The sequence below is a fragment of the Habropoda laboriosa genome, unplaced genomic scaffold (genome assembly GCF_001263275.1).
Source record: "Habropoda laboriosa isolate 0110345459 unplaced genomic scaffold, ASM126327v1 scaffold276, whole genome shotgun sequence".
NCBI classification, from domain to species: domain Eukaryota; kingdom Metazoa; phylum Arthropoda; class Insecta; order Hymenoptera; family Apidae; genus Habropoda; species Habropoda laboriosa.
The window spans coordinates 603,247-616,440 of NW_017100410.1; the positions used below are offsets into that span (position 1 = coordinate 603,247).

The following is a 13,194-nucleotide window of genomic DNA, read 5'->3' on the forward strand; positions in this document are numbered from 1 at the left end:
ACAATGCCCTTCGTAAATGAGTGACCACTCTTTCAGAGCCTATACGCAGAGTGTTCGACGAGAAACTCGACAAACTTCACTCATACGTTCAGCAAGTCGTTCAGAGAAAAAGATGTCGTATACACTGTAGATCTAATTCTACAGTGAAACAATAATTCCAACGTATTTACTTTAATCTATCTTTGACGTACAGATTATTCAATTGACAGATTATGTTCGGAATCCGATTCTCTCGAACTTCTAAAGACGTTTTGGAGAGTAGAGTGGTATGGAACTGTGCGATCGGGACACCTTTGCTGATACTTAGCTACCACAGCTCTACTATTAACTTTGGAGAAACCTTACGTGAATATCATATCGGTGTATTCTGCATTTGAGAGAGTAGAGAAAAGCGGAGCAATTCCGGCCACTTTAATTTCTTGAAATAAAAAACGCGTGATTTGACTCTGTACGATACTTCTACGACTATAGCAGTGTTTTATTTGAAACAAATCCCCGAGTGTTCATTTTGCAACGTAACCTTACAACAGTGGGCAATTCTTAAGCGAGGTAAGTTAGTACTTGGAATCGATATAAATTGTTAATATTAATCTCATTAAATAGAGAAATGTTTCTACTTCCCAACTCGTGTTTGGTTTTTCGCGATATGTGAATTCAATTCAGTGTGTTACTTCAAATATCTGAACATGAGGTGTGGGGTAATTAATTCCAGCTAGCTTTGAACATTGCAAAGAATTAAAAAAGGTAGCTTATATTTACATTACATTCATAGTAATTGTCATTTTCATCATATTTACATTATTTCAAGCTACAATTTTCCAAATTAAAATATTCTGAAAAAATTGGAAGAAAACCAAGGAATCCAGTTAGCAGAAAAAGTGAAACCATTGCAAACTACTGTTTTGATTTTAACACCAAAAGTAATAAAATTTCTGTATTAATTTAACACACTGTCAAACCAACTCTAAAACGCAGACTGAATACCATGCACAAACTTTCATCATTAGGAGCCGCTTACCTCTGCTCTCGAAGCTAGCATAAAAAATGCTTAATCTCGATAACTAAAGGAATTAGACCTACAGTGTACATGACATTTTTTACTCAGAATCACCTGCCGGATACGTAGTCGAAGTTTGTTCAATTCCTCATCGGACACCCTGTATACGTCCCTCGTAGCGAAAGAGTTAAAGGTTGTAGAGTTTCGTGGCTACGGCAAGCAGTGCACGGCGACTTCATAGCGACCGGTCGATAGTGTTAAACGTCACAAACCAATTTAACGAAATTTACGTGTAACCTAAGTTCTGAAAAAAATATTCGAGTGAGATTCAAGGACGCGAGAAGGAACTGGGCCAGGATTGCGCAAGTTTATGTCGCGCGATCCTCTTTAGACTCGATAATCGGGCGGTTCGCAATAGCCAGGCTGTCATCAACATTGTAAGGGTAGGAAAGTTGCACATGCGCGGCGATAGAACGCAAGCAAAACGGGCTTGGTAACAACGCAGTTGTAACGGTAACCCTCGTAGTGTCGTTCAGCTCTATCGCGAGGTTATAATTGATCCTCGACTGGGGTTATCGATAGTTATCGTTGCTGTAAAGAAGTTGTCGCTGGAAACAGAAACGCTGAAGAATTGCGTTTAAGTTGGATCGAGGTTTACGACAAGTTGTTCAGGATGTCTCGGCGAATTGCGGGAATAAAAATGACGGGGGATGTTTTTCGATATATCGTTTACTCTGATTTCGATAATTCGAACTGAACAGTTTCGTACCGACAGAAGAACTGTCTACGGTGTCCTGGCGTATTTCGGAATGGAAAATTTCGTCGTGAAGCTATATGATTTGTAATAAATTTGAAAGTAAAATTGAAAGTTCACCTTGAAGATAAGGATACACCATTGCGAATGTACCACTGCAGTGGAGTATTATACAATTTTTAACAAACTTCTTCGCTGAACTACTTGCTCGGAACTCGGCAACAGAAGCCAAATTGGAACACTCTGGTTACGATGAATACTAGAGGAAAGATGACAAGGAACTCATCCACTCGATACACAAATCTCTAGTTTAACAAGTCTTTCGCTCTAAATTCATTAATCCCGACCAAGAAGTTGTGTCGAGAATTAAATTATTCTTTAACGTTGCTTAAACAAATGCAAGAAGAAAGGTATCAAAGAGCTTAAATATCTACTCCGAGTTCCATAACTGAGAGCAAAAAATTACCCAAAAATTCTCAATAAAAATTCCTCCAATCTACAAGTAACTGATAACAGCTACATAAATTCCTACGATTACTTCATTAATAAGGAAAGCAAATACACGAAAAATTTAACGAAGAATTCATTTAACCGAAACTTCATCGAAGAATACAATCAAATGCTTAGAATGCAGGTTTAAATATCAATGAAATTGCAATTGGCTCATCGACTACTTGCAAAGCTCCGTAGTAAGCTGTGAACTTGACATCTAGAAAGAAGGTCAGCCTTGCAGCGACGTAATATCGCATTGAGCGATTGTCATCTAAAAGTCGACGGAAACTTGTAACTTGAACGCGTGTAGAGCTCGGTATAGTGAGCTTCACAAACAGCGAACCGTGAAATAGAATGGTGACACTTTCTCTACTCTACGTATGCAAATTAGAGAATCGAATGCAATAAAACGTGCAGTGAGGTGAACACAATGTGAACGTGTGTACATTCAGCTGAAAGCGTGTGTAAGAGGCAAAGGAACGAAGAAGAAATGTGAAAAAAGAAACGAGTAGTTATCATATCGAAGTAGAGGGAAATTACGCGAGACGATGAAACGCAAGGAACGAAAAAAACCGAGAAATACGTCGATACAATCAAAACAACTAGGAGCTCGTGGTGTCTCTATAGACATGGAAACATCCTGGGCGGCACAAGAGCTGACATCCATCGATTCCAATTTGAATAACATGGTACTGCCTCAGAGCATTCTTTTATTTCGAATGGTTCTTGAAGGATATCGAACGGCATTGTGTAGCTTACTATTGTCAGCTTCCTTTTTAGAATTATATTTGCCAGAAATATAATGGTTCGTTCGTTTTTTTTATTTCACATTGTGTAACATTATTTGCCACGCTGTTTTATCACGCTTAACCCTTTGATGTCTAAATTTACTTTCGCTGTTTCAGCCAATCTGTGCTTATTTGGACGAAGTTTGCTTTTAATTTAATATTTCAGCGTCTAACTAATTTAAAAATTGAATAGTAATTAAGGGTAAATTAAGAGCTAATTTAAATATTTTTTCGAGAACTGCGTTACACGTGAATTTCTTGAAAATCTGTGAATAACACTTGGGGATGATTTGTTGTTGGTAAAATCAGAGCCAACTCGACTTTGAAGAAAAAAGGAAAAACCTGGGGATGTTCTCTTGTTGGTAAAATCAGAGCCAAATGGACTTTCGAAAGGAGAAAGAAATTATTTAAAAGAGAAGTCCATCGTAATTGACCATTCGCGGTTGCATATTTGGTCGAAACGTGGAAGACACCAGAATATCACCGCTCTGACACACATAACCATGTATAGAGATGAATGCACGCGTTTATCGGTATTTCTTTTGCTTTCCAAAACTGTGCTCGAGTGCCGTTTATGTAGCCTTTATGCGATCCTCGACGCAACCAATTTCTCCTTTCCTGTTCCTCGATATTTCTGATATACAGCGGGTCGAATAAGTCTCTCTGGTACCTAACTTTCGAGCTTTATTATCGGGTTATCGCAGATGAAACGACCGAAGTATCAATGAAACTGTCCACATCTGTAGTTTCGGTAAGAATGATACTTGAGCCACTCAGAAGCCAAAATGATTAACCCCGCTTTTTGATATTCTGCCAATTTTATTCTTCATAAATGAAAAGAATTTCAGGAATTTTATTTCGTGGAGTTAAGCACTTTGGATTCGTTTATTAATCAGAGATGATCCAATACGCTTTGAGCATCGAACAAGGTTGTCTTGTAACGAGTCACACTTGTGAAACAGATTCTAATCAAAATTACTCTATTTCCTTGTATATCTTTAAAACTACTTGTCTCCGAAAAGTGCAATTTCGTTTAATAATTTTTTTCACTTTCCATATTGCGCTGTCTTTTCTATTTTATGGTGAAAATGTAAGTTACAGAATCATAAATCAATGAGAAACTTTTTTCCGTACACCTATGTAGGAAATAATAAGAAAAAATAAAATTGGTCATTTTTAGCACAAGTTGAGAAAAATGTGAGCGTTAAATCATTGTGTATTTGTAGAACCTCTTGTATATTTTTATCGTACGTATTTGTATTTATTATATATCTGACAATGAATTTATCTGCATTTATTCTACATATTTTTTCACGTGACAGAGAATCCAAAATTTTTCGCAACAGCGGTGGTGGAAGATTGTCTATTTAAACAGAAAAATTTTATTAATTTAATAGCATCGTCTTATAAGGCATAAAAATTGCTAAATGTTTATTATAACCATTTTTGTTACACCTACTATAATTTTGAAGATATACAGAGAAATAGGGTACCATTTATCTCCATTCAAGGGCTGTTTTCACCCTAAAGAATTGAAGAGCCAAAAAGATTGCTCAATATTTCTTTTGAGGTCCCCTACAAACCTGCAAAGTTTCAAAAAAATAAGAATTTTCGGGTTACCGAAGTTTCCCTGTAAGTCCCAGTGTCCAAAGTTGACAAAGTTCGGTTGGAGATTTATGTGGACCAGTCGTCTGCGATACAGTTGAAATCCAAGTGCAGCAGCCAACTAGTCTCACCAAATCCGAGTTCGAAGTCTGATCACAACTCTCAAAGGGATCTCTAAGGGGATCTTTAAAGGAATCTCTATTATTCTAACTGTCCTGTCTGTTAGATAGCACGGACGAGCTGAGCCATACCCTACCATAAAGCAACAGAACAGATTAACATCATGAAAAATTCACTATCGTGAAAGAACTATCTCCATAAACCGTCACATCTTCTTCTTTTCCCTGATTTTTCCAACATTTCTCCAGTTTATCAATATTTTCAAAGAAGGGTGCTAAAAATAGGCGAATTTTGGCATTCTTTCACAGCATGATTCTACACGCCCTAAGGAGTAAAAAATGTAATTGTCATTTTTCCAGGAAATGATGGGAAAGTTATGAAAAATGCGGTTAAATAAAAGAGTATAAACGTACTTATAACTTATATTCCGTCTCGTTTTCTTCGGACGATGGTCTGTTCCTAAATGAACCACTTAGAAACTCATCTTGAGTATTATTTACAAAGATAAAAACCAAAAATAATTAATGACAAATTAACCGAAACAAGGAATTCTTTGCTGACACGATGCTTATATTCTAAGCAATCAGAGACCAATTTATTCTCGAAGTGATAAAAGTTATAATAGTAAATATAATAAAATAATCGTCATGACAGGGATACTCCACTAATTTTTTTTCCGGACTTTTTTTACTCGCACGAGAGTTCTCTCAAGAATACGAAACTGCTTCGTGTTTGCAAAGCAACTGTTTATTCGAGTCGTAAATCTCAGAGAGTTGAGCGGTGCTCTCGGACAGTCACTCTCAGACGCAGTGTCCACTCGCGAGAGGTACTCTCGAGAGCAGCTCGCGATAGTTTCACTCTGAAAAGGACAGCTAGGTTTACGTTTGGCTCGATGTACGTACGGCGACCCAGGCTCGCGTTTCTTATGTTTGGCTCGCAAGTAATATCACGAGTTCTAAGAAGTTAAGACCTAGAATTGTTCCCAGAACAGTTGCGAGCGTACAGCGATTAGAAATCGGGCAGGACGACTCGTCCTCAGTCGGTGTTTACGCGGCAGCCGAACGAGTGCCTCGAGGAACGTCGCTTATACTGTGCGATTATAGTCTTGTAGGGAATACATCGAACAACGCGTTTTCGATTATACGCGGATTTCCAAACAGTTTACGTACTTAGCATATTCGTTCGTGTGAATTAAGTGCCGCTGCATACAAGAAGCTAGTGCACCGAATCCAAGTACACGACGAACAGCTCAGCTTGGGAGAAAAATCTCTTATAATTCACTTATAAATTCATTTTGTTGTTAGGAGAAGAAATTAATAGAAAACAATTGAATCTGGACAATTGTTTCTATAAAAGCTAACGATGCATCAGCTAAACGTAATTCGTCTTCCACGCACAGTTTGCTGGTTAGCTGAAGTACGTAGCTACATTGAGGTGACGATGTAATTATTTGACGTAACTTGTCCCTTGCGAGCCAGTAAACTTCGTTTTCTCCATGTGTTGCAACCATTTACCTGCGGCGGCAGCAACGTGTAATTCTACCTGTTCTTAAAATACAATGTATACTTGCAGCTATTCTGTGCTCACATTAGTGTAAATTATTGCTCTGCTTTTGCTACCTGTTTAATTTTCTTATTCCTAATTTTCCGTATCTTAATTTTCGTATTTTTAATTTTCCTTATCTCAATTTTCTTAATTTTACCTTTTTTTACCTTAATTTTCTTATTTTCAGTTTTCCTTATCTCAATTTTCTTCTTTCTCTCTCATTTCTTTTCTTATTTAATATCGTTTGTTTAATGGCGCTTTACAATTACATGCACAGCACCTGACGAATTTTAAATATACTTTTTCAATAATTGTTCATTGTTTATTTAATTAATTAACACCAAGCTGATAAACAGTATATCGAAAATATTTTGAAGCTGAAAGATTTCCAATTAGACGGACACATTTTTGTTTAACGTAACAATGCAGAATTTTACGTGTCTACGCAGTATTTCGTGCAATTTTCCAAAAGTTCCCCGTTCAAAATCATTCCTGTGAACACAAACATCAGTCACTCCCTTAATATCTTCAACATCCTCGTTACATCAATCTTTTTATTACCACATTCCTCGTGAACAGAGTTTTTCTCGAATGAAACCTGTAAAAGGAAAATTCGTGAGAATGCACCTTTTCTTAAGAAAATCATAATCATGAAAATTCATTAAGATGACACGAACTAAAGTGCCAGGGAAAATTGTCGAAAATTCACATCTGTCCTCGGTTGTTCCATTTAAAAACGACGTTTTGTACACAAAACACTTCTGGATTCCGTGCATCACGAAACCACCTGTATTTATCAATGTTTCCATTTAAAAATGTCTCCATTTTCACGTTTCTTTCACCGGTTCGAGCTCGAGATATACCAAATTGCAAGACGACGCGCGATCTCTTGCGACACATTTGACGTTGACCTCCTTTCCTCCATTCCTTCTTCTTTCTTTAATGTATGTACTTACTTGCAATCCTTTCCCTTGGCCCACCTGTTTCTCTTTGCCCGCCTCTTCTCCCCACGTTTCAATGGACTGGGACACGGCAATCTAGAGTCTTATTTAAGGGCAAGGTGAACGTACTCGTTCGATGCGTGAGATCCTCCGTTCCACCTAAGTACAGTCGAGCGAGCTATTTTCGAAAAGAAAAGTTTATCGCCGAATTTTCGAGCATCTGTTTACGATTTTGTTGCACGTTTGGTGGGGTTACTGTGTTTTTGATGCACTACGGATGAATGACGCTTGATATTAATGAGAAATTCGCGAAACGCTCACTGCTGCCAGCGTTTCTTACCACCCAAGTGTGTATTATCTGCGGATTTTTATGCAAATTCATATTTTCGAGAATATACGTACTTCTTCGGAGGGATAAGTCGTCAGTTGCCCAATTAATGGAAAAAAGTAATTCAAAATAATGGAGATCATTGTTGCCTCGCAAGAAATCGCGACGAACCCTCGGTTTGGCGGATCATCGTCATAAACTTGTTCAATTACACTTGGCCGCCAGACCGAGGTACCGGTCCTCTCGCGCGTACCGTACCCCCCGTGGAGAGGTCGCGTGCGCGGTGGAAAGTCACGCGGCAACCCCTGGGAAAAACCCCAAAAAGGGGGTTTTCTAATGTTAAGCAACAATCCCCTTCCCTTGGAAAGAGCTGCGTCCCACCTAAACAATCTCCTCCAATGAGGAGTCAGCACCTACAACCCCCAGAAGAAATCGGCCACCAATCAGCAACTGGCCAAAACTAAGGAAACGAGGCAGAAGCGCGTCCTTTTTTGGAGGTCTTAGCAGTTGGTCTTACGAAAATTAGTATTTTGATAGTCTCATGGCGACATCATCTCAAGTATCACTCTGTTGCAAATAAAACTAGTTCTTAGCATTTCACACTGATTAAATCAAGGTGCGATTAAGCTCGCGTACCGGTTCGGCACTTAAGCATCGAACATTACGCGACCCGGACAGTCATTTTGAACATCGAAATTGTGTTTGATTTTTTGTAAATTAACGTAAGTTTGTGAAAAAAGGCACCGAATTCATTTGTACGCCTAATAGTAAAAACGATCACACGGTTCGACACAACGAGATATATTTGCTTAGACTGAATTTTACAACTGGACTCAAAGGGATTTGAATAAAACGTGTTCTACAAACCATACACATGCGATAAGAAAGAAAACAAAAGGAGAGCGCGAATTTCACGTGTATTTATACAGATACATTATTACTATACTGCGGATTTTTGTGCAAATTCATATTTTTGAGAATATAGGGAAAAAAAGTAAAACTTCGGTAGAAAATTATTTAACCTACCAGGTACTATAAAGAGTGTTAGAATTATGGTAATAAATTAAAAGATATTATTTTAATTATGAATCTTCTTTATTTTGATACGCGAGGAAGGCACGTCGCTATACAATCAGTCGACAAGACGCAGGGGAAAAAAACGTATCAGCGTCACCCATGCTAAACAGATTGTTACTATGTTATTTCTATTGTCGTATACCTCTCTCCTATCTTTCATTAGTTTTTAGTCATCCTGCCTCCTTTCCTTAACTGTAAACAAATCCGCATCATCCTAACGTTAGTCACCCCGAAACCTAGACCTCCACATCATCCTTTACTCATCGCTGAACCTAGACCTCACCCTACATTGACCTCTGAGACCAACCCCTACTCTCGTACTTACCGAACCTATATCTAGAAACCTTTTCCATCGAAACAGCAGATTTTTGTCTAGTGGTCTTGCACATACTCATTTCTCCTTATAATCCAACAAAGAGCACTATAATTTGGATATTTCTTGCCCTTTAAATTTCCTCTAAATGCATCAAAATTCGCAGTCTAATTATTTACTTATTTATTTATGCAAAAAATTTCCCATTAGATTACACAGAAATAGTTAAAACATTACAGGTGATACAAGAAATACTGACACAAATTCAAAATGAGAAACTTACAAGACTGTCAATACGTGTTACGAAAGAGTGAATAGAAACATTGAAAAAATTTCAATGTTCTGCGTGCAGATTTCACAAATTCAGTGTATAGGGTCCGTGTTCGAAAAGTTTGACGAGTATCTACTTGGTGTATAAAAATTTACCAATTGCAATAGCTGAGTAATTATCATTAATGCCTCATTTTTCGGTAGATCACACCATCTACTCGATCTCTTTTCCCATAATTTTGAATGACCCATCGATAGGTCACGTCAGTACAACTGTTTTAAAATTGGACCGAACCACTCGAATTTTTTCGAGAAGTTAGAAGGATTAATTCACTAAATAACGTATCGAAAAAATTTGGAAAAAATGTCAATCGGTGGGAATAGCGAAGAAAATTGTAAAGATCACGTTTCACAAATTCGTGATTAAATACAGTAACCGCAGGCATAAACGCCATTCTCTGCGGACAAGCAAACTTCGACACTCTTCCTGCCATCGTTCGTCAATATTACGATCGCCGAAAATTCGCAGAAAACGTACGAAACGGAAGCAACGATAGAATGATCGCGTCTAAAATGTTTTGCGGGTACGTTGCAAGCCTCGACGCTAATTGACGTCCAATCAACGTCTCGTTATCATTACGAATTGCGCGCTTACGGACAGTCGAGTCTAGAATTTGCACGTGTACAAAGCGGGGCAGCAAGCAGCACGGGCTCATTAGGAATAAATCAATTAGAAGGCCACCTGATTGCCGACTCGCCGATACGATGGCCATCCAATTAGCAGTTCCGTCTTGATTATCAAACAATGCCCGATCTTTCGTCGAAGACGGATCACATCGGTTGACTTGCACCCTCTGCATCGCGGCGCACAGTGCTTCTAAACCGCAGAAACTTGATCGGAAATCGTGATGCTGTCTTTTACACCTTATTTACCGTAATTAAAGCTTTGCAAAGGAGCGTTCAGACGATCAATATGTATTCCTGTACTTTTATATTGGATGATTGCAAAAGTTCGTGGCCGATTTGAAAATAAAACACAAACGGCGTGCGCAAAGGCACGTTTCACTTGAAAATAAAATGAAACGAAACGAACAATTATTTGAAAATAGTAAAGAAACATCTGTGACGTAGTCGGTAAGGTTCCCAGCACCTCTGAAAATTGTTAGATTTATCAGTCAGTTAGTGTAGGTGCTGCACCGAAACGATTTTAGTTGCGTCGATGCTTCTCGCTACGCTGCACGACAAATTAATGTTGTGCAGCAGATTATGATTGTTAGTAGACACTAAGCGAAGATTTTCGTGGTTGTTTCGATATTGTCGTTTGAAAACCTAGTTGAAACGCGGTTTAAACTAAATAGAAACCTTTCTCTTGCACGAAGAGCCACGTGTGATTTCACTTTATTGTCTCACTAACTGAGGCAACACCTTGACTCACTGTCACCTGGTGTTACCTGAATTCCGATCACTGACTCTATGTGATGGACTCTTTTTACGTTTGTATTCGCGTATATGTGCGATATACGGTCGGATACTGGTCTAAGATTCACACTGATTCTTTTACTGGTACTCGTTGTACTTCCTTTTAATATTTATACTTCTCAGAATGCCAAAGCAAAATGGATTTATTTTGGTGGGAGACGAAACTCCAAATCGTTCCGATTGGTGCGGGTGCAGCTAAAACTTTTCCCAAATTTCGAAGGAAAGGGAAAGCGCGATAGTGCGCTAGTGGGAGAAAGAGCCCAAAGGTTACGGGACCTGATTCGGGGCAGGTAGGCTACCACGAGGGTTCGTGGTGTCCCGCGGTGTCGAAAACCATAAAGAAAGGCTTTATGGCAAGGTGTTAACGAGCACGAAACGAGGATGCTCTAATCCATGTCGTGAACAACCTTATTGTGTCACTGAGCGTTAATCCTCTCAATTGTGACAATGCTTGAATGTCGAACAATGTTCTCATTAGGAGAAAAGGAATACTTTGGCAATCTGAAGAAGCAGAGAAATATAATAGCATGTATATTCCGTCGGATGGACGGAACAGTTAGATATAACAAAAATTAATCTAACACCTTACTAGGAAGTATATATGACTTTTGTATACATTCAGAGAAATCCGTTTAGCCTTACCACCTCTGTTTAGTAAAGATCTAAATGTTTATGACACGTGACAAAAGGCCCTTCGGTCCCAAGCGGGGTCGTAGGCAATATTAGGGAGCATTCTCAGTCTGTAGACAGTGCTCTTGCCATCAAGTAGAAAAGCGAACCTTCCTTGTGTCCAATAAAAGTTTATAGTTTAAAATAAGGATTATTAATTATTTAACAACCAATAACTCTCATAATCCAATAAAAATCAGGCACGAACTTTTGCAATCATCTAATAATACCAAAACAGAAATTTTTGTGTTCCATTTAACCCTTATGTCAGTAACCGGGGCACCCTTTTGAATAATTCTCGCTTAAAATATTTGATCTTCCAGGTAAAAGGTTTAAATCGTTGTTATTTCGCACATTTCCTATCCGTGTTTGCCTCAAGCTTAGAATTTTGTTATCAGAGAGCTGCTAAAATTGGACGATAAAGTAGACGACAATTCTGGTTATCGACATAAGGGTTAAGAAACACGAGACGACCTTAGTGTAGCATTGAAAAATTCAAGGTAACAATTTATTTTCCACAGTAATGTAAGAGAAAATCAGTCAGGATAACGGTGGTGAGCGGTTGAATAAGATATAAACGTGGGCGGTTAAACAGAGTGAATCCTTGTATTTCGAACTATACTGTACGAGTGCTGATACAGTTCTATCTTTTCTGAAAAACCTAGCCAAGAGGACCCCCTTGACAATATGGCCTTTCTTAGCCTTGAGGCAGAACTATCCCTAGGAGTGGGAAACGCAGGAGAAGACTGCACATGGCCCACTCAAGCCTTCGCTTTTTGGACTTTTCTAACAGTAACGTTCTACGTAGAAAAAATGACGATAAAAGTCTCGTTACCTTTTTATCCTGTCATCTACCGTTCAATAGTTCTATCAAACGGCGCTTATCGCGGGACACCCTGTATATTGATCGACTGAACGCCCCTTTACGTTCACTTATTATCATCGCTATCTCGAGTATCTCGAACACCTTCGAAACAATCTTCAGTGTCACTATAGTGCACAAATCAAATTCAACCGTTAATCGTGATCATCTGTCAAGCCGATCGATCGACTCGCGATCATCTCGAATTAGCGTAAGAAAAAAATTTTGTTCTAAAAAGTTTAATCGACTGGACTTCGTTAGTTCGATGTGCAGCGTACCGAGAACATCGTCGTGTTGCGTTATCGTCACGGTGTATCGGTACAAGTATCTACGATACATTCAATTTCAGACTTTATCGCGTTCTGCTCTCGTTTTTCCTTCACCACTGAGCTCGTCTGTCTGTCTTTGAAGAGGAGTGAAAGAAGTACGATTGAATAGACGTAATTAACGTTATTGCTTAATTAAATTAACGTTTTATTAGTTTCCTGTCGCTAAAGGTCCTATCTACCATCGGTTTTTAGATTTGAAATCCTTTTATCAGTTGCAATCTTGCTTGAAAGTGTCGTATCACTTTTAACAATTAAGAGAGTATCACCGTTTTCCTCCGTGAAATTTTGCAATAATCAATAATGAAATATTCATTTTGTTAGAGCGTGGAGGAGAAATATGACACATTTGGAATTACAATGAGAAATTCATCTGTGTAAACAAAATTAGTACTTTTTTGGCGATTTTGATTGCTGAATGCTAATTCATTTTCACCTACACTTGGATGCATGCTTAGGCTTCTGACGAAAGTAATGTGGAAGAACATTAATAAATACAAATAATTTGGAATTTTTTAAAAATTTGTCTATTCTTAATTTATTTAAGTTCAAATATTTTGAGTTAATTGTAGGTTGTATTGTACAGGGTGGGCCACGTAAAAAGGGCCTTCTAATTATCTTCTCTAGC

General features: G+C 38.3%; 1 protein-coding gene across 1 annotated transcript in view; it reads left to right on the forward strand.

Annotated features, from left to right (window-relative positions):
- The first annotated feature begins 2,791 nt into the window (after nt 1-2,791).
- The window catches only part of LOC108575471 (serine/arginine repetitive matrix protein 2-like), a 35,952-nt gene continuing 25,549 nt past the window's right edge, over nt 2,792-13,194 (forward strand). The window contains exon 1 of the mRNA XM_017938286.1: nt 2,792-2,932. Within this exon, the coding sequence (XP_017793775.1) occupies nt 2,792-2,932 (141 nt within the window). The remainder of the gene's footprint in view (nt 2,933-13,194) is intronic.